Source organism: Wickerhamiella sorbophila, assembly GCF_002251995.1.
Source record: "Wickerhamiella sorbophila strain DS02 chromosome Unknown contig1, whole genome shotgun sequence".
NCBI lineage: Eukaryota > Fungi > Ascomycota > Dipodascomycetes > Dipodascales > Trichomonascaceae > Wickerhamiella > Wickerhamiella sorbophila.
The window spans coordinates 2,324,867-2,344,899 of NW_020193984.1; the positions used below are offsets into that span (position 1 = coordinate 2,324,867).

A 20,033-nucleotide genomic window follows, 5' to 3' on the forward strand; every position below is an offset into this window, starting at 1 on the left:
CAGAGCGTTGTTTGCTACGTTGGCCCCAGTATCTAGCTGTTCCTGCAGAATGGTGCAGTCTCTGTTGATCCCGATTCATCTATTTCTGTGGCGTGCTAACTGTACAAGTATCTTTTGATTCCTGTTTTTTGTGTTGTTTATTGTTCATGGCGATTTCAGTTCTTTTCTAGTTGTTTCTTGAAATCATAAATTCAAGCATCCTTGTGCGACTCATTTAGCACCCATAGTCTCGTCGATGCCTACTCGCTCTTTAAGTAGACATCAATCAATTGCAACAATACACTAGATTCAGGAACAAATACCATCAGTTAAAATTACGCTATATACCATTCAATCACCGTGAGTATTTTCCATGCCCCGAAACCGGGTTGTTCGGAGAGCATGCAGTACAACCAGTGCAAAGCCCGAGCTAACCCAAACACACGCCAATGCAATTGACTCATGAGATCCAAGTTTAGAGAGAAAAAAACATGCTCAGCGGTCTAGAGATTCTAGCTTCTCAACCAGCTTGGGATACTTTGGACAGCATACACTCTTCGCCTCGGTGCCATTCACCTCGTAGAACTTACTACAGCAGTTGTAAAGGCTCATAATCTGTTTCATACATCGCGCATCATTGTAATCCCTCCTCTGCAAACAATCTTGAATAGCACACGCTTCCGCTTGACAAGCTTCAGGCATGACTAAAGTAGATTGGACCAGCTCTTTTATAGATCCAATGTATACATCAAAAAAGTGTAGTGAGGGTAAATACATAACTTTGAAAACTAAGATACTCAGAATACAGCTGCTATTTTTTTGCTCGAAGAGCCTCGCGCCGTTCTTTGGCCCAAACCTGGCCCTCGTCCCCTCCCCACAGTAGCCAGGCGATGTAGCCTGCAGAGGGTCGATCATTATCGCCCCACTTGTAGCGTGTAGCGCTCTTGTCAACTTCGTGTCTTGCAAAGTAGCTGGCCATTGACTTGATATCTTCAGTACTGACCCGACGGCGCTCAGCGAGCTGATTTGCACGGTTGACACCAACCTCCGTGCCTCCACGATTGAACCGCTTGCGCAATTTCAGACCAAGTTTAGCATTCTCGGCCATTTTCTCGGTGGGGACGTAGTCCAAAGTCTTTTTCTTTTTTTTAGCACCCGATGAGTCCGCCCCCGCATCCGCTTCAGGTGACGATCGCTTTCGGGTAGATTTGGTAGAGGCCTCGGTGGGTGAACTGGCCTCTTCAGATGGTTCCTTTTTGACGGCTTCAGGTTTGTGAGCAGCCTTTGCTCCACTCTTTGTTTCTACAAGCAACTGGGGGTTTTCCTTGGAGGCACTTACTTTATGGTTTTTGATCTTCGTGGGACTGGTGAGCTCTTTTACCACCCGCCCATGGGCGACTCCCCCACTGCTGTTCCATTTGACGCTGGTCCCTTTCGAAAGTTCTGTTGCAGTCATATTTGACAATGATCGAAAATACGGAAGTGAATTAAAGAGGAGCCGCCTCATGGGTAAAGCAATGAAGATCACTTGCTGCTACACCCATAATACCTGCACTATCATGCATTGACTAAACGGTGGGCGCGCTCAACCCTTTGTCGTCGAAACCACATGTAGAGCCCGCTTACCCTATCCAGCCCAATGTCCTACTTGTGCAGATATAACGCTTCGATGAAGCGCCGTGGATCGCAGATCAGACGCCAGGACAGTCTGTGGAGTGGGGAAAACGATGAGGAGACGCCTGAGACAGCGAGGTGCCCAGCTATCGAAACGCCTGCAAGGAGCAACTAGCGGGATCAATTCAAGTTAAAACTACACTGATTCGAAAGCGGAACTTATAAAAGTCAACAAATAGCCTTGGAGTTGTTAACTCAAGTCTTGACACTAGTCAAGTATTGTGCAATATCAGATATGCATGGTTCGCCTGGAAAATTGCAAGCACTGCGGTAGCATACTACACTATATCGGCAGGTGTTTTATCATGGTACGTTATCAGGCTTGAGTCAATCTCAAATCAAACACCGTGGTGCCAGTAGTGCAAGTTGATACGGTGCAGGAACGCACCAATGCCAGGCGTGCAGATAAGACATCCCATGCCCCGGCATCGAGAGATGAAAACATACCCAACCAGTGGATTTGGCGTCCCAGAAACTTTAGTAACGCAATAGCATTCGAGTTTCTTTATTATGGGTAGTCTTGACGCTTGGTTGGTGCAGATTCAAAAATTGTTAATGTATTCACCAGACCATCAGTGATCGTGAATGAAGAACATGAACACATTATAAGTCTCACTAGATACACCTATAACTACAATAAAAATGCCCAATCTGTTTTTGCACTGTTAGACTTAGGGGCCCCCTGTGCCTTGCAGGTACCTATGCATAGCCGCACCCACACGCATAAACAAAACCATGCGCGCATAAGACCAAGAAAGGAAGAAGATGAACACGATATGCGGGATAGAAACATCAAAACAAACCAATTAATGGTTGACGGAGGTACTGAATTACCGTTCAGCTCAGCACCACACACTGGCTTGGTCTGTCTCAGGCAAGGCTTTAAAGAAGCGCATAATTCTACTAGTCTATAACATTGAAACTACAACTTATAACAAACAGAAACTGGCTGTTGACCTCTTGCAAACAGGTGGGAATAAATATGCTATTGTCGATACGAGAAACACAAGCCTCTCGAGAGACCTGTTGGCAACAACATTGGGGCGATCAACACATAGGCTCATCAACCGTGAAGATACTGTCTGCTATTACGAGAGCTTAACGAGAAGCAGGAACAAGCTTGCAAGGAACACCACCTGAAACAGAAATAGTCAAGCGCTGATGCAATTTGGGATGCTTGTAGTCACCCACTTTTGATGTATCCATGTCAATCTTCTCGAAAGCCTGGCAGATGCGGACCCAAGTAACGGCCATCTCAGTGAGTGCAAACTGTTGACCAAGGCAGATACGGGGACCACCGTTGAAGGGAAGGTACTCCCAGCCGTGACCGCGAGGAGTGTCCCAACGATCAGGGTTGAACTCATCGGCATCAGGGCCCCAGAAATCAGCGGAACGCTGCATTGAGTATGGGGAGTAAGCCAAAATAGTGTTTGCGGGGACAAACACAGGCTGGTCACCCTTGGGACCACCGCCGCGGGGAAGAGTGGTATCACGCACGGCTTGGCGGAAGTTGAAGGCCACAACAGGGTGGAGACGCAGAACTTCGTTAAGCACATTGTTCAGATACTTGCAGCGCTTGAGGGACTCGAAAGTGATGTTGGAGGTATCGTTACCAAAGTCAGCGGCGACAGCTTCTCGGAGCTTTTGGTAAACCTCTGGGTACTTGGCCATGTACACAGCCATGAAGGACATAACAGAAGCAGTGGTATCACGACCAGCAAGCAGAATGTTGAGAGCCTGGTCACGAATAACGACAGGGTCACGGGTCTCCTTCGTGAGTTCCTTCATGAAGATGTAGGACTCGGCGACCTCATCCTTCTCCATGGGCTTGTCGAGGGCCTTGGCAACAAAGTAATCAATAAAGTCTTTGCAGACCTTAGCCTTGTAACGGAACTTGAAACTGTCAATCAACCAGAAAACACCACCGCACAAGAAGCGCAAGACAAGGACGTCCTGGCAGTAGTTGAAGGCCTCAACGAACTGAGCACCAGTGATGCTCTTACCGGAAGGAGCGACAATCTTTCTGTTGGAGTCAGTTAAGCTGTCCACAGATTCGCCAAACAAGAACTCGGTCGCAGTGTCAATGGTGAGCTGATGCAGCAAAACCTGGAAATCGCTGATCTTGTCCTTCTTGAAGTTGTCTTTCATGATATCGATAAGCTTGCCAACGTGGTGGTTGATACTCTCCAGATGGGTGATCTGATCACGAGCAAACTGAGGACGCAACATCGCACGGGAGTGCTTCCAGCCCTCACCGGACAGTGTGAAAATACCGTTGCCCAGGACGGGGAAGAAAATATTGTAGCGCCATCCTAGAGAATAGTCCTTGAAAGAAGTGGCCAAGAAGGTCTTGATGTTCTCGGGATCATCAGTCAAGATGACAGTCACACCGACGAAATTGGCTCTCCAGGTGTGGACCATTGAATCGAAGAAATCACGACGCAAGAACTCGTTGACATCATGTTTCAGGAAAAAGTAGATAGCCCGGAGGGCAGTGGGAATACCAAGAGGGAAAGTATATTTCGTCTTGGGGCTGGCGCACTTGCGGTTCTTTGCAGACCGGGGGTAAAGAATATTGAAGTTAATGAAATCATAGAGGCAGAAGAGGGCGAGGAATCCTAGGATGCCTAGTCCGACCTTCTGTAGCATTTCGATAATTTCACTCATTGTTGCTAATCGGAAAAAACTCAGCAGCAATCTCGAGATTTGGACACTGGGGTATGCAGCTAGGGCCTGGGTACTTATATGCGTTTTGGAGTCTCGGAGGATTAGTCCGCTCAGTTCCCCCACCCTAACGCAGCTCGAGTCACATGCTCGGATCATGTGACTTGAAATTTGGGATAGTCCAAACGGCTTTTATTTGGAGGAAAATGACAAGAGAACTCCTGCAAAGCACTCAAAGACTTTGAATTGGTGCACATGAAAAAATGCACGAGTACGCCCTCTGCTAATGGGCCAAGTACCTACCGTTGCTCCCCTTTGACCAGATTGGGAGGCACAGATGCAACCCCACCCCACTAAAATCACAAGCATCTCACCCTTACCCAGATGCATAGCGCGCTAAAAACTCCTGATTACTTGACCCCGCAACATCCCTCTACGTCCAATAACCTGTAAGCTGGCTGACGTAGCACAGGATCTGACAAAGTTAAAGTTCTTGTTGGGTAAGAAGCGGTGGGATATTGCACCGGTCTATTTGATGTCTAGTGATTTCGCGGGATCCCATATGAATGTGATTTTGGACTGATGCATGTGGTGGAACATTCACTCTGTGCTTGACACAATTAATCGCGATATAAAAAATAAGGTTGAGGTCAAATAAGTAACTGAACTCTGTTGCGGGCATCTCATGGCTCTCCCAATGGAACAGGGATGTTTCAACTCTGGCTAGTGGTTCCAAACATGTCATCTATTTTTCCAAATTAGACTTTGCACTGCTTACATGAGCACATCATCTAGCGACGCGGAGCTAATTGCCCGACCACGGCCTAAAAAAAGAGTCAAGCAGTCGATTCATTCCATAGAGGCCCTACCACTAGCAGTTAGCTACACAAGATCTTACAAGGGGCTCCGGGTTGTATGCCTGGCTGTCCATAGGGAAACGGGATATACTGCTTTAGCCACTTCTTCAGGGATACTGGAGCTGCGTCAGCAAAGAGACGGAGAGTTACAGCTAGTTCGCCGGTTGGAGGCTGCATTCTGCGACAGGATCGAGCATATGCGTTTCTCATGTGATGGGAGCTTGCTTGCGATTGCGGGGAGCAACGGGGCTCTGGCCACAATTGATACGCAAACGGCAGATATTATTGCCGTACGTAGCGACACTCCATCGAACCACGAGCAGATGTATGTGGCCTGGTTGGGAAATACCCTAGTGGCCGCAGCTGGGTGTCATGCATGGCTTTTTGACCAGGCCCTTGAATCTAGTCAAAAACTGCCCAACCTCCATAAACGTACAATCAGTGGGGTCGAGCATAGTAAGCGGCACCAATGCATTGTTTCGTGGGACGAATTAGGCATAATTGAGGTATGGGACAAGCATGGCCAGCTTCCAGAGACGGTGCGATACAAAACCAAAAGTGAAACTGACTTGTTTTTGTTTCGGAAAGACAAGCGGCGAATCCAAAACATCTCTGTTGCTCGAGACGCCCTGGTGGTTCTTGATACCGACGGCCGACTGGTTGTGTTCGACTTTGTGTCGGGTAAACGGAAGCGGGAATACGACGAGACACTGGAAACAGTGGAGGAAATGCAAAAACTCGGAACAGGGGTTGTGATTGACCCTGTGGAATTTTCCCGGCGTGTGAAAACCGAGTCCAAAGAAAACGACATGTTGGCCATCGATGTTTCGTCTACTATCGTGGTGTATCCTACGATTCTCGGCATCAAAGCTCTGTCTCTGAGAACAAGTACAGTTGCAAAGGTATATGGCCTAGCAGACAGTATTAGGTTCCACCAGCTGGGTCTAGTTCAGTACAGGAGTCGTCAGCACACCCTGGAAACAGCAGCTGCGGAGAGCTCGATCGTTGATAGGCAGACCAAGGTCGACTCGGCAATTATTGCTCTGGATGCCGAAGGTGATATCTATTTATTTGGCCAGGAGGTTAAAACACCGAGGGATGTGGACTTGACCGTAGCTTCTGTGGATCCAGAGCCCGTTGAACCGGTCAAGATTGTCTGACGAGTCACGAAATTACCGACCAACGCGACTTTGCACACTTCGCTTGGTGATGTTAGCTTCCAATTGTATCCCAAGCACGCGCCTCTTGCGGTGGAGAACTTTACTGAGCTGTGTAACCAGGGCTACTACAACGGCACCTCAGTAAACAGCATTAGCCGCAATGCATACGTTCGAATGGGCGACCCCGGCGACGGCGGCCACTCGATTTGGAAGACGCCGTTCAAGGTCGAAACCAATGGTCTTGAGCACGAAAAGTACACCCTCGGCAGCTATCCGTCGGGCCCGGAATCAAACGGGTCACAATTTATCATTACTACGGGCGATATCAAGCTCGATAAAAAATCTACTGTTTTTGGCAAAGTAACTAGTGGATTCGACGTGGTTGATGCTCTCAACAACCTCCCTACCAAAAACGGGGTGCCTCTTCATGCAGCGGTTATTCATAGTGCCTCCACTAGTTAGTTCAGTAATCTGGGCAGGCGTTCCCAGCTGCATCATGTCAGTCCCACATGTAGAGCTAGAGACGGGCGAGCACGAAGCCTGGGACTACCAAATTGAAAGCCAGCGGGGTTGGGTGCTTTTGGGCTATCCGTTCTTCTCATCCAAGCTGTTACTTGCCATGGACCCGCGGGAGTACTCCGCTCGCGATGGCAGTGCCTTGGGAAACCACCTGTGCAACGTGAACCTTCCAGACGATACGTGGGAGTGGGTATGGCCCCGGTGGTATGTTGATATGGCTAACGATGTCGACGACCAGGGCTGGCTGTACTCCTGGCGGTTCCGATCAAAGGATTGGAAAGGATACCCCCGCATTGGGCGTTCGTTTGTTCGTCAACGACAATGGAAGCGACTACGACGAAAGAAGGCGGAATACAGATTCGGAGACAAAAACGCCATGTCCAACGACCAGGTGTGCCAGGACCTTCTCAGTAAGGTTACAGACTGCAAGGACGAGCGGTCCAAAGTTACTACCGTGATTCGCTACATCAACCGATACCCCGAACGAGCTGAAGCGCTTCGGCAAAGTGGCAAACTGCTCAGTGGCATGTTTTTGTTGCCAATTAGCGAGCATGAAATTATGCGGAGGTTGTCTGAGGTCCCGATCCAAGTCAAGAACAGTATATCACCATTCTGAACAGGACGATTCAGCATGCTCACAAAACAGAATCATATTTATAGAACATTAATATATAACAGACCAACCTAGTTACCGAGTTTCGTTTTGTCCTGCACCTTTTTATTATGGGGTTAAATAGGGGCCAAGAGCCGCAGTCGGGAGGCTTTAACGAGCCTCAAACTGAATAATGCGACGAGACCGTTCTTTGTACAACACCCGGTGACCACATTCTTTGCAGCGGACGGCTTCACCTTTGGACAGAGACACATTGGAGGCGCAGTTTGCACACAGGTAGCGCACGCCATAGGACTTGTGGACATTGGATCCGGCAGCAGCAGCACTCAAGCCACTCATGCTGGTAGGAGGAACAAACGAGTCGCGATTCATTGTGAGTATGTGATTCAAAAAAACCGGTAGGCAGGTTGTCGAACAGAAAGAAAAAAATCGCTGACTGTTTCTTAATCAGCTGGATCGAGCGGGCCCCGGTGTGATATGCGGGTGATACGCCCTTTTTGTAGCGGAAGTATGCGTTTTCAAAGCATGCGACCGCGGAATCTCAAGCTACATTTACGAAAGTTGTATGGGATCGAGTTGCGGACCGGTGATGCTGTATCTAAGCCTACGCAAGCGCCAACTTTCAATCCTGATTCGGCACTGGATGTTTTAGATTATTTACAAAAAACCAAGCTGCTGGTTGCGCGAACAGTGAGACAGCTGGATAAAATGAGCCCCAAAGATATTGAGCAGGGGGCCTTGAGTTATCCGACGATGTCGAAAAAACGTTATTCGACCCAAAAAGGCCTTCCTGCACCTCCCACATTTTGGACCCGAACGAGCCTGAAAAATTACCTGAAAGATATCACAAGTACGCAATATAATGCGGAAGATCGTATGAATGACCAGATTGGTTTGGTTTCGCACGTGGTTACGGACTTACTCCGGCCTACAAATAGGGCCACTCGGGAATACTTGTCTGTTGAAGCTTATAACACTGGAATACGTTACTTTTTAGGTGTCCATGATGTTGATGCTGCGCACTTACTACTGGAGAGTATGACAGGCTCCTTTTTAGAGCCCGACGCGGAGACTTTTAACTACTTTCTGTGGCCGCTGGCCACGAACGTTTCTGCTGATCCCTATAATCGACCCAAAGGACACCCACTGCTTATGGTTTTGAGTATCTTGCATCTTATGGACAAACGGAATATTAAAGCAAATACAGAAACATGGAATCTTGCTCTGCAAGCTATGCCTATGGGGTTCGGAAAGAGCTTCTTGGTTGAAGAAATGGCCAGACGGAAAATAGCCCTTAATGAAAGGTCCCTGGCTGTTTGTACTGCCACAATTGCTGAAAAAGCGGGCAGTGACGCTGCAGTCGAGTGGGCTTTAAACAACAGCAGGACATTACCTTCTGGCGTTCTCGGGTTACTTTTGAGCTTGCAGCTTAAATCCAAAACGGAAAATGACCAGAATGTGGCCAGGTCATTTGAGCTACTTGACACTGCTTGTAAAAAGTACTCCACCAGACCAAACGTGCACACCATGAACACGTTTCTGGCATCATTTGGTGCTAGAAGACATCTTGATTGGCAACTGGGCATCCTGGTGTTTTTCCGAGAACAATATAACATCAAGCCCTCGCCCTTGAGTGTTCAATATCTCCTGGAGGCCGCAATGGGTCAAAAAGAAATGCAAGAAAAGTACACGGCCATTGGTATGATTCTTGGTCGTTACATTACCATGCCCACCACCCCACGCACCCGAGCGCTTATTAGACGGGCCATGCGTCGAGCAGGACACAAATACACATTAACAGACCCAGGAAAACGTCAATTCATGAGCATATGCAATGAAGCCAAGCCAGTGAACCACTGTCCGGTCAAAATCGACGTCCTGTCTTTGCTAAAGGGAAGAGCTGGCTCTCCTCTTAGCATTCCACCGGTTCTATCGTTGCCTCGTACCGACAGCGAGCAATTTAACAAAAAACTCAAGACTGAAATGAACTGGAACTATCAACAATTCACGAATTATGTAAATAAACGCACCGAACCAACTGATGTATAATTTATCTTGACGCTAACCCTTCGGCAACCTTGCGCTGCTTTTCGCGCTCTTCTTTCAGCTCGCTCTGCTGCTCGACGGTGCGAATGTCGCCAACAATATCGCGAGTCTTGCTAAAGTACACCTCATTGAGCAGGTTTCGCATCGAGAACTCCACTTCTTCGATGAGCGTGCCAATGTTGGCGACATGGGACTGCTCGCTCTGAATTGCCAGTTTCTTTTCGGTCTGGCGGGTCAGATTACCAGAGATATCAAGCTTGCCCTTGGAGCCAACTTTGGCGCCAACATCAAGAATAATTGTCGAAGTGATGCGATAAATCGCCTGCCGGCCGGCACTTGCGTCGACATCAAAGACATGAATGGAGTTCCACCCGGACTTTTCCAGCTTCTTTTTCAAAAGAACAACCCCTGCAAATCCATTGTCCTGCTCCCACAGGTACACGGAGGAAAGACCACCCTCATAGTACAATTCGCGATAGGTGTCAAAGGCCTCATTTGCCTGCTCCTCCAGTTTGCGCAGGTCTGCGCTCAATGTAGGCGCGTCGTGGACATGAGGAATATACTCGCCAGTCCATGGACTCTTGTACGAGTTACCGTCCCGATTATAATCACAGCAGAGGAACTTCTTGCCCGATTTAGGGCAGCTCTTGATCTCAAGCGGCTTGTCTACACTCGACAACAAGTCCTCGGCCAGGCCCTGATTGAGCTGACATAGCGTGTTCAAGTTTTCAGAAACATTCTTGGGGTCCAATCGTCGCAATAGATCCAAAGCAGCGTCGTATTGTTCGTCACTCATTGCGTTCGCTCAATGGGGCCCGTTGCTTACCTCTCAATGGAGTAATCCCCCACCGGGCTATAGGGGTTACCTAAAGCCCCTTGTATAAGATCCCCAAGGTGGGCTAGCTTGACTTGGGTTTATATACAATTGTGGTAGCATTGAGAGTCCCAAAGAGATCACTACCATGGGAGGCATGGTGGTCGTTTATTTAAGCGCTATTGCAGCCACTGCTGCTGCACAGGGATGCAACATGTTTGGGGATTGCGGCACAGTGACCCCATTCGGAGCGCAATTGCCCTGTGTCTTGGAGACTGAGCCCCAAATGTTAAGTGACAAAGCTTCCGCACAGCTTCAGCGAATATGTGGTGAGGAGTATGCAGGACCAGTGTGCTGCGACGAGGCACAGGTCGCTACTCTCGAGTCCAGCCTTGCTCGTGCGGCGTCGATCATTGGCAGCTGTCCTGCATGCGAACGCAACTTCTTTGATGTGTTTTGTCGGTTTTCTTGTGCTCCGAATCAAGCAAAGTTTGTTGAGATTCTGGAAACCCAGCTGTCCTTGGACAATCGCACCGTTGTCAAAGAAGTCAATTACTATGTGGATAGAAATGCTGGATCAGCGATCTACGATTCGTGCTCAGGAGTCAAATTCGGCGCTACAAATGGACGAGCAATGGATCTTGTAGGGGGAGGAGCTAGAGATTACAAGACATTTTTCAAGTTCTTGGGTGATGAGAAGCCAATGCTTGGAGGATCCCCGTTCCAGATTAATTTCGAATGGGACGATTCAAAGATGTCCAAGGGATACAAGCGGGCAGAGCCATATGCAGAGCCTTGCTATGAGGGCGACTATAAGTGCAGCTGCGTAGATTGTGATGGATCGTGCCCAGCCCTCGATCCAATTGACCCGCCAAGCCATTGCACCATCTGGGGCCTCAATTGCCTGTCGGTGGGGCTGCTTGCCGGATATTTATTCGTGATTTCTACTGCGGTTTGGGTCGCTTTCAGGGTGAAAAAATCGCGAAGAAAGCTAAGTATACTCGAGATCCAACGCTTGATTGAGGACGACGAGGACGACCAAAGTATCGACGATCCTCTGTATTTCCCGTTACCCAGAGATCTCCGCCCTTACAAGCTCAACTCGTTAATAGAGTCTTGGTTTACAAATGTTGCATATTTTTGTGCCCGCTTCCCGCTATCTGTTTTTAGTGTTTGTGTTTTGGCAGTGCTCGTGGGGTCTTTAGGTCTGTTTTATGTTATTCTCGATGTTCACCCTGAAAAGCTCTGGGTAGGGCCAAACTCTCTGGAGGCCCAAGAAAAGCAGGTTTTTGACAGTAGCTTTGGATCGTTTTATCGCACCGAGCAAATATTCGTCGTGAATGAAACCGGCCCTGTTTTGCAGTCTTTTGACACTCTGAAATGGTGGGCCAGCGTGGAAGACCGCGTAGCTAACGTTACTACAACATACTTGCACGACAGGTTGGACGATTTCTGTTTCAAACCAATCAATGATGCTTGTATTGTTGAGAGTGTCACGCAGTATGTTGACATTGATCGTTTGACGCCAGCAAATTGGAGACAGAGAATTGCGGCTTGCGCAAAATCACCGGTACAATGCCTGCCAAAGTTTGGCCAGCCGATTTCCCCTGACCTAGTATTCGGCCCTTACGATAAATCTGTCCTCGATTCTCGCGCACTTGTGACTACGTTTGTTGTTACAAACCGCCAAGATCTATTTTACAAGAAACGCGTGGAAGAATGGGAAAGCTTGGTAGAATCTTTGCTCGTTGCTGTAAAAGAGGAAGCAGGGGAGCGTGGTCTGAGGGTAAGTTTCAGCTTGGAAAGCAGCCTCGAGCGGGAGCTCGGTAAGAGCTCCACAACCGATGTCAAAGTCATAATTTTGTCGTATGTGCTGATGTTTTTCTATGCGTCAATGGCTTTGGGATCCAAAGGTCGGTCTGGTCTCCGAAATACACGATTTGGACTGGGATTCATAGGAATTACAATTGTGCTGATGTCTGTTGCATCAGCAATCGGAATTTCGGCGTTGTTGGGTTATCATCTCACCCTAATTATTACCGAAGTTACACCTTTCCTCGTCCTTGCTGTTGGTATTGACAACATCTTTCTGCTAGTGCATCATTTTGATCTGATCAACGAGCTATACCCCCAGTATCAAGTCGAAGACCGACTCTCGCGGGCAGTTGGCTTAGTTGGTCCGAGCATCTTCCTGTCTTCGACTTGCGAAGTTCTGGCATTCTTGCTAGGAGCGGTTGTGCAGATGCCCGCAGTGCATAACTTTGCCATCTACTCGGCCCTGGCCGTTTTCGTAAATTCGCTACTTCAGCTTACCATGTTCGTTTCTGTCATGGCAATCGATGATAGAATGTCACGATACGGGTTTTGGAACGGTATTAGGGGTGACACGAGTTTCTCAGAGCCCGATTTACCCGGTGAGGTTCCTGATGACACGATCGCTCACGAACAGGCCATCGAGGAGCAATCTGATCCGCGGAGGTTTTCGCAGCTGCTCATATCCGAGTATGCACCGTTTATTCTTCAAAGAGGAGTAAGAGAAACCATTTTGGGGGTGTTTTTGGCTTGGCTTGCTATCTCATTAACGCTCATCCCTCAATTGCAACTTGGCCTTGATCAACGCTTGGCAGTTCCGCAGGATTCGTTCTTGGTGGACTATTTCAATGACATTTACGATTATTTCCAGGTGGGACCTCCACTCTATTTTGTTAGTGATCTTTCAGGAGAAAAGCGAGAAGAGCAACAAAAGCTTTGCGGGCGGTTTTCAACTTGCGACGAGTTCTCCTTGGCGAACATTCTTGAGCAAGAACGCAAGCGACCGGAAGTTTCGTTCATTTCTTCACCAACTGCTAGCTGGATTGATGACTTCTTCCAATGGTTGAATCCGCAGCTAGGTGAGTGTTGCCTTGAGGACGCCTCGGGTAAACAGTGCTTTGAGCCGGGAAAAAAGTGCCACGTTTGTTATGAAAACAAAAAGTACGAGTTCGATATGAGCGGGTTCCCTACTGGCAGCAATTTCACGCATTATGTGGACCTATGGCTGAATGCACCTTCTGACCGATGCCCCTTGGCTGGAAAGGCCCCCTACTCTGGAGCCATCGATCGTGCTAGCGGCCATATCACAGCCAGTAACTTCAGGACTTCTTTTGTTCCACTGAGGTCCCAAAATGACTACATTGACGCGTATAACGCGGCTAGACGGGTGGCGGAGGACATAAGCGAGTCCACTGAATCGGCGGTATTCCCTTACTCGGTGTTTTTCATTTTCTTTGCCCAGTACACGAGCATCGTCCAAGATTCTGTACTTGTGCTCTCGGCTGCTTTCGGCTTGATTTTCGTTGTTGCGGCTGTGCTCCTTGGATCGGTTCGCTCGTCGCTGATTGTGACTGCAGTTGTAGCCATAATGACAGCAAACATTGCTGGAATGATGGTTCTATTTGGAGTGACACTGAATGCATTGAGCTTGGTAAACCTGGTGATTTGTGTGGGTATTGGTGTTGAGTTCTGTATTCACATCGTGCGCTCGTTCACATTTGTGCACTGGGTGAACCGGCTGGGCGTCCGTGGCCATACTCGCACTGACCGTGCGTTCAACGCCCTGACAGGCACCGGAGGATCTGTGTTTGCAGGAATTGCTATCACAAAACTAATTGGCGTAACCGTTCTCGCTTTCGCCAAGTCAAAGATCTTTGAAGTATATTACTTCCGAATGTGGCTTGCCTTGGTCATCTGCGCGACCACTCACGCACTTGCACTGCTGCCAATCTTACTGTCTTTTTGGGGCGGTAAAATGTATTTACTAGGCGGCGAAGAGCTGTCAGACCAATTCGGCGAACTCGAGCTTTAATATCTATACCTATGTATAATGTGTTCCTTGCCTGTTACATAATGCGAGACATCAAAGTATCTCGAGTTGATGTTTCGCTGGGGTGCAATAGTCTGGCTTGGTCGGCGGATGGAGATCTGGCCATAGGCTCGGTTGGAAATGTGACGATATTTATACCTGTTCTTGAGGCTACCAACGGCTTCCACCGCACTGCAACAGTTTCGTTTGACCAGCTACCTGCAGGAGATCATCCCACGACCGAGATGTCGATTTATGGATCAGGAATCCAAACGTTTGCGTCTGAAATCGCATGGTCGCCTAGTGGCATATCTAAGAGCCGCAGATGCGTTTTGGCAGTACTGGTTAGCACAGGAAACGCGTATCTTTTTACAAACTGTCGGCCAGCCATGGAGGCGGATTGGAGACTGAAAGTGGCAGTATCTGAGCTAGTACCCGATAAAGTTCACTCAATTGCTTGGTCTCCTGTGGATGGTGATAATTGGGGTCGGTGTAGGCTTGCTCTGGGCTGTCAATCTGGACTTGTGCACGTCCTCTTAGTAGAGAATGGCGAAACGCGTATTGACTCACAGATAAATGTACCCGGACTCGATACAATTACGTCTATGGCATGGAGTGAGCAGGGTCTTGCAATTGCAGATACAAACAATGCTGTTGTTTTGGTCAAAACAGAAACAAGCTCGACTGCAGAAGCCCCGTCAGTTATCCTTGATCGATCTCGATTCAAAGTAACAGATTTGGCCTGGGTGGACGGAAAACTGTTAGTTTCACAAGCTGGCAAGGTAACTGTCACTGGAGGCTGGAAGAAAAACGAGTTCGAAGTGGGGTTCGCTACCAGTGTGGGGGTAGTTGGAGTAGGAGATAGCTGGGCCATTTTCGGAGCCCATGGCGAGGTTTATACCAAGGGTTCAGCATTTAATATCGGCTCAAAAGCCGTATCAACTTATGGTGTCGCTGTTCACCCGAACAACCAGTATGTGGCTGTTTTATATGACTCCAAGACGGACAAGGGACTACGATACCCAATTCTTTCTTCGAGTCATGCCAAAATCCATTTTTACCCGTTGAAAACCAAACTAGATCTTAGGTCCTCAACTAAAGGATCTCCAGTCATTGATTGGGTGTTTATGGATGAATCACTAGAGCTAAAGCCCAGGAAGCTCTCTGTTCCCAAGGGCTCACTGGACGTGGCTCTGACTGTCTTGTCCAGATCTGAGGGCTTGGATGTACTCAGATACAAGTTGCACTTTGGAGACAAAGATGCCGAAGCCACGATCAGACAGACTTTAGCCGGTACGGTGCTTGGATCGTTTTTCAGAGACCAAAGCGGCCTCCCCGATCTAGACCGGGCGATATTATGGTCCATGTCGCAGTTCTGCAAAACCAAACCGAAAACCACCAATCTTGGAACGTCAGTTATTGAAATAAAGGGCGACTTCTTCACCGAGTCGTTCGATTTCGCTGATGCTACCGACCCAGATGCAATCCAGTCGCTCGGGGGACGCCGCTGGCGGCGATGCTCTTTGACTTTATTGCCTGTTTTGACTCAGAACACTTTGGTGTCCAGTGGAGGTGACTATACCAAGCTAGATCCAAGATATTTTGATGAAGGGTCGTTGGGTAAAACGATTGTCTCCAACATCGAGATTTGTTTATTTACCGGCGCCCGGTGGAGCTATAGATAATTAACTCGGATTTTTGAGAGATAAATATGCATTCCAGAACACAGAGATTGTGGAGGAAAAGGGGATCTGCAGACTGGGTGGAATCAACAGAAAATTGACGAACTGAGCGGCGGGCCACACCGTATAATTAGCAGCGAGCATAGGAATATATGCCGTACCAAAACGCTCGCTCAAATCATCGATTGTGCCCCGCTCTATAACAAACACCATATAGCAAAGGAATCCAGCCAGAGATATCGGTGAGTAGAATAGCTGATCACAAAGAACCCGCTGAAGGACAGAGATGAAACGCATTGGGCCCGACCCGAACGCAGCGTTCAAAAAGACGTACCAAGCGGACTGGGAGAAAGAAATTAAAACACCCCAACATGAGAAAAAAGCCCAACGGCGGAAGTTGAACACCTCCGGGTGGGAATGCGGCCGATCTTCAGGGGCTTGCTGGAGGATCCCCAGGCCCAGTTCAGCCAGGTCGTCGTCGTCGTCATCCAAAATAACACGTCGAGGCCGACCATTTTGTACAATGTAATTGAAAATTCCTTTTGATTCCGGAGACTCCGAATTGAGAGAAACGGAGGCGGAGAAGGCGCTCACACTTCGAAGCGTTTGGGCGAGCGTGTCTGCGAGCCCATAAAGAAGCAAGTTTGTGAAAACATTGGTCAAGACGGAATTGAATGCCCGGAAAGTCGTGAAATGAAACGTCCATTTAACTAAGGCAGTAAAGTAGACTAGGATCATTGTCCAATTGAGCGCAGGAACGCGGAAGACTCTGAAACCAGTGACAAAATCAACAAACTTGGTGAAAGCCGCCTGAACCAAGCCATCTTCGGGTGTATCTCGTAGCGGGCCATGGATAAATGGCATAATCTTGAACCGGTCGTGGCGAGCAGGGTGGGTTAGGTGTGCTTAGTGGACGGGCCTGCCTGGACGTGGGGGGCCCTGGCTGCTTACTACTAGGGCTCGGACCTAGCACAGTCACAATGTTCAAACACTCATTTCCATAGCTAAGGGAGCACGCAACTCGCCTTATCCACAATGTTGATTCCGACTGCCGACCGTCGCAAGATCCACCAGTACCTGTTCCAGGAGGGTGTCCTCGTTGCCAAGAAGGACTTCAACCAGCCCAAGCACGAGGAGCTTGATATCAAGAACCTCTACGTTGTCAAGGCCATGCAGTCCCTGGACTCCAGAGGCTACGTCAAGACCCGTTTCTCTTGGCAGTACTACTACTACACCCTTACCGACGAGGGTGTCGAGTACCTGCGTGAGTGGCTCCACCTCCCCGAGAACATTGTTCCCGCAACCCACAAGGCTACCCGCGAGGAAGCTCTGGCTGCCGCTCCCCGCCGTCGGGACGGTGGTGCCAAGGCTGTTGATGTTCAGCCCCAGTTCAATGCCTAAATTCAAAACACATCGGCCTTTAGCCTATTAAATAATGTAGCAGAGGTCAAAGCTGCATCCTAGTACGTTGTATTTTGAGCCTTAAAAAAGTTTATAACTCTGACTTTCATTAGGCGCTCGCGCCCCGCGACAGCCCCTCAATGACGATTTATGCTCAATTTAATCCCAAACTAACCTTACTGGAGGGAACCCGCTCCAGACCGCTGCATTACATTAGCTCTTTGGCCTCGGGCCTCTATCTCCCAATTTTGAGCCTAAAAATAGCAACCATTTCTTTGTAAGCTTCTAGCTTGTTAACTCGGCATATTCGAACCAAACGGCGATAGATCCGCTCAAACACAGTTGACACGGCTGGCTTGTAAACTATAACGGTATATCGACCAATTATAGAAAATTGCACCTGGATACCAACTTGCTATTAAAGATTATTAGGCACAGTAGCAAAAACGCTTGCTTCCCAGACATACTCTTTACGCCCACTGCGCTCTAGTCATCTCAAGCGTTTGTTTACGAATACAGCTAAATTGCTCTACCAGCAAAAAGTGCGACCAGGTTTCTGCTTTTTGGGACACCTTGGCGCCGGTTTACCTCACTTGCCGCACCTGTAATAACTGGACTTTTCTCCCGAGCCAGTCGGTCAAGCTTTACTAAACACTGCTGGTGGACCTCTCAGCACAAAGTCGACCAAATCGAAATGGGTCGAAGAAAAATCGCGATCGCTCCTATTGAGGACGACCGCAATCGATCAGTGTAAGTACTCGAGAGGAGACTCTGCTTTGACCCAGAATACTAACCCTCAGGACGTTTTTTAAACGGAAAGCCGGTCTATTGAAGAAAGCCCATGAGCTCTCTGTTCTGTGTAAAGTCGATGTTGCGCTTGTGATTCGTGTCAAGGACAACAAATACTACGAGTATGGCTCGAAAGATGTCGATGATATCCTCAAAAACTACTCAAAGGTAAGTAAAACTACGGAACAGATCCGATCCGATCCGAGGCAGGCAGGTGGACGCTTTGCTGAATTGGCCGCAGTGCTGTTAGTTGGTTGGTCGAAAGAATATTGTACGGTGACGGTTTTGCCACCTTGCGTGAGAATTGATATTCTTTGCTACTTCTAGCAAAAGATTTTATGTGAGACTACGCGGAAGCTCCGGAACTCTTGAGTAAAACCTTGAGCACTGAAGTGAGCTGGTGCTGCTAACACTCACAATTCTGTCGAGATCGATGTTTCGATTCCGAGCACGAGATTCGACCGACTCCTGCATACGGCTACGCAGCAATATGCAACCGCGCATGTGCACTGCATCTGCTTTTGCTTTCGTTCTGAACGTGTCTATGAACTAAACGATACTAACATTATAGGACGAGGTGATAGATTCTAAGCACCCTGAAGACTTTGTTGAGCCACCAAGGCGGCCAAGGTCTGCACGACATACGCGAAACCAGTCCTCGACGTCACAACTGTCAATGTCGGAAGACCAATCTGATTCCATGGATGAGGATGATAGTCACCACGATAGTAGTGTCGATTTACAGAGTCAGAACGAGGCAGCGTGGACTACTCGAGCCAGAATGAGCCGCCAGGCTCATGAGCGACAACAAATTCCGGGAGGCCAGTCGGGACGACCCGGAAGAGCAAGTGCTGACAGCTCTCCGCAATCAATAGGAGGCAACTTACCGTCAGCCAGTATCAACACGCATAGAAAAACTCGCAGTAGCTCTGCTACGCCGATGGGGCGTCAAAGGGCACCAGAGTCGAGAGGAAAATCGCCCATGTTACAAGGTCAACCGGATCTTGGGTCCCCAGCGTTGGTTCCAAGGCAACAGTTTGATCTTAGACATCCTCAAACAGGAGCCAAAATGCCTCCACAAATAAAGAGTGAACCGGCAGGAAATTCGCCTTTAACGGCTGGACCTTCCCCTCAGATGCAACAACACCAACAAACGATGATGCAGTCCCTTCCAACTCCGGGAGTTGGGTTCCGTCCAAAGGATCACCAAGTACAGCAGGGACAAGCTGCCCAACGGCAGTATCAAATGGCACGATACGCAATGGAACAGCACGGCTACAGTGACGGCCAGTCACCCAACCTGACAGGTGGTGCACGCCCTAAACTCAAAGTGGAGATCCCGCAGGATGTCGTCAACCGGTCAGGAGGGGCCCCTGGAGGAGCCGCGGGTAACTGGGTAGACAACTCCATATCACCGTCGGGCTATTTATTGTCCAGCCAGATTGTTCCCGAGCCCGCAAGTAGGCTGCCATTGGGCAATGGCGAGAAAACGCCGCTTTCTGCAAGCCTGCCGTCTCGCTATCTCAACGATATGCTACCGTCACCATCCAACTTATTTACAAACGACTGGGGTGCTCCCTGGTCGGGCTTACCAGAGTCTGCCGGTGGTAGAAGACAAGGCCAGCCAATGGGCGGCCAGCCTTCTGCAGGGGGCCAGACTCCATCTATGGGTATGCCTAGTGCGCTTCCCGGACTCACTCCTGGAGGGTTTAGCACTACGGCAAGAGGTATAGCAGGAGACGCGGCATTAGCAATGCAGGCGGCCACGCAACAGTATCAAAACCAGCAGGTGAGACAACACCAGCAACAGCTACAGATGCAAATGCAACAGGGCCAAATGTCGATGCAAATCCCCCAGTCACCCCCAAGGTCTATGGGTGTGGGCAATGTTGGAGGTCAGCGAAGCGAGACGCCTCCGACGAAACGACATAAACCAAACTGATTTTGCATTTTTAGTTACGTATAACAAAAATTATGTGCATTATATGATTGTT

At 48.8% G+C, this 20,033-nt stretch overlaps 12 protein-coding genes across 12 annotated transcripts; 7 read left to right on the forward strand and 5 right to left on the reverse strand.

Annotated features, from left to right (window-relative positions):
• Positions 1 to 790: 790 nt before the first annotated feature.
• Positions 791 to 1,435, reverse strand: B9G98_01442 (hypothetical protein; the record flags this gene model as incomplete). Its single annotated transcript, XM_024808000.1, has 1 exon — positions 791 to 1,435. The coding sequence occupies one exon, from the start codon at positions 1,433 to 1,435 to the stop codon at positions 791 to 793; it is 645 nt and encodes a 214-aa protein (XP_024663768.1).
• A 1,316-nt stretch (positions 1,436 to 2,751) lies between these two features.
• Positions 2,752 to 4,320, reverse strand: B9G98_01443 (hypothetical protein; the record flags this gene model as incomplete). Its single annotated transcript, XM_024808001.1, has 1 exon — positions 2,752 to 4,320. The coding sequence occupies one exon, from the start codon at positions 4,318 to 4,320 to the stop codon at positions 2,752 to 2,754; it is 1,569 nt and encodes a 522-aa protein (XP_024663769.1).
• A 775-nt stretch (positions 4,321 to 5,095) lies between these two features.
• B9G98_01444 (Peptidyl-prolyl cis-trans isomerase cyp15) lies at positions 5,096 to 6,334 on the forward strand (the record flags this gene model as incomplete). The annotated part of the gene is made up of 1 exon (XM_024808002.1): positions 5,096 to 6,334. One exon carries the CDS (start codon positions 5,096 to 5,098, stop codon positions 6,332 to 6,334), a length of 1,239 nt encoding a protein of 412 aa, XP_024663770.1.
• A 174-nt stretch (positions 6,335 to 6,508) lies between these two features.
• On the forward strand, positions 6,509 to 7,469 carry B9G98_01445 (Meiotically up-regulated gene 65 protein; the record flags this gene model as incomplete). The annotated part of the gene is made up of 2 exons (XM_024808003.1): positions 6,509 to 6,795; positions 6,824 to 7,469. 2 exons carry the CDS (start codon positions 6,509 to 6,511, stop codon positions 7,467 to 7,469), a joined length of 933 nt encoding a protein of 310 aa, XP_024663771.1.
• A 147-nt stretch (positions 7,470 to 7,616) lies between these two features.
• Positions 7,617 to 7,838, reverse strand: B9G98_01446 (DNA-directed RNA polymerases I, II, and III subunit RPABC4; the record flags this gene model as incomplete). The annotated part of the gene is made up of 2 exons (XM_024808004.1): positions 7,617 to 7,681; positions 7,703 to 7,838. The coding sequence occupies 2 exons, from the start codon at positions 7,836 to 7,838 to the stop codon at positions 7,617 to 7,619; spliced, it is 201 nt and encodes a 66-aa protein (XP_024663772.1).
• A 153-nt stretch (positions 7,839 to 7,991) lies between these two features.
• Positions 7,992 to 9,448, forward strand: B9G98_01447 (ATPase expression protein 3; the record flags this gene model as incomplete). Its single annotated transcript, XM_024808005.1, has 2 exons — positions 7,992 to 9,408; positions 9,444 to 9,448. The coding sequence occupies 2 exons, from the start codon at positions 7,992 to 7,994 to the stop codon at positions 9,446 to 9,448; spliced, it is 1,422 nt and encodes a 473-aa protein (XP_024663773.1).
• A 68-nt stretch (positions 9,449 to 9,516) lies between these two features.
• On the reverse strand, positions 9,517 to 10,308 carry B9G98_01448 (F-actin-capping protein subunit beta; the record flags this gene model as incomplete). Its single annotated transcript, XM_024808006.1, has 1 exon — positions 9,517 to 10,308. One exon carries the CDS (start codon positions 10,306 to 10,308, stop codon positions 9,517 to 9,519), a length of 792 nt encoding a protein of 263 aa, XP_024663774.1.
• A 166-nt stretch (positions 10,309 to 10,474) lies between these two features.
• Positions 10,475 to 14,170, forward strand: B9G98_01449 (Niemann-Pick type C-related protein 1; the record flags this gene model as incomplete). The annotated part of the gene is made up of 1 exon (XM_024808007.1): positions 10,475 to 14,170. One exon carries the CDS (start codon positions 10,475 to 10,477, stop codon positions 14,168 to 14,170), a length of 3,696 nt encoding a protein of 1,231 aa, XP_024663775.1.
• Positions 14,171 to 14,211: 41 nt separating this feature from the next.
• Positions 14,212 to 15,848, forward strand: B9G98_01450 (Transcription factor tau subunit; the record flags this gene model as incomplete). Its single annotated transcript, XM_024808008.1, has 2 exons — positions 14,212 to 15,798; positions 15,843 to 15,848. 2 exons carry the CDS (start codon positions 14,212 to 14,214, stop codon positions 15,846 to 15,848), a joined length of 1,593 nt encoding a protein of 530 aa, XP_024663776.1.
• Positions 15,849 to 15,852: 4 nt separating this feature from the next.
• B9G98_01451 (hypothetical protein) lies at positions 15,853 to 16,713 on the reverse strand (the record flags this gene model as incomplete). Its single annotated transcript, XM_024808009.1, has 1 exon — positions 15,853 to 16,713. The coding sequence occupies one exon, from the start codon at positions 16,711 to 16,713 to the stop codon at positions 15,853 to 15,855; it is 861 nt and encodes a 286-aa protein (XP_024663777.1).
• Positions 16,714 to 16,884: 171 nt separating this feature from the next.
• Positions 16,885 to 17,250, forward strand: B9G98_01452 (40S ribosomal protein S10-A; the record flags this gene model as incomplete). Its single annotated transcript, XM_024808010.1, has 1 exon — positions 16,885 to 17,250. The coding sequence occupies one exon, from the start codon at positions 16,885 to 16,887 to the stop codon at positions 17,248 to 17,250; it is 366 nt and encodes a 121-aa protein (XP_024663778.1).
• Positions 17,251 to 17,944: 694 nt separating this feature from the next.
• B9G98_01453 (Transcription factor SMP1) lies at positions 17,945 to 19,981 on the forward strand (the record flags this gene model as incomplete). Its single annotated transcript, XM_024808011.1, has 3 exons — positions 17,945 to 18,000; positions 18,051 to 18,207; positions 18,611 to 19,981. The coding sequence occupies 3 exons, from the start codon at positions 17,945 to 17,947 to the stop codon at positions 19,979 to 19,981; spliced, it is 1,584 nt and encodes a 527-aa protein (XP_024663779.1).
• Positions 19,982 to 20,033: the final 52 nt, after the last annotated feature.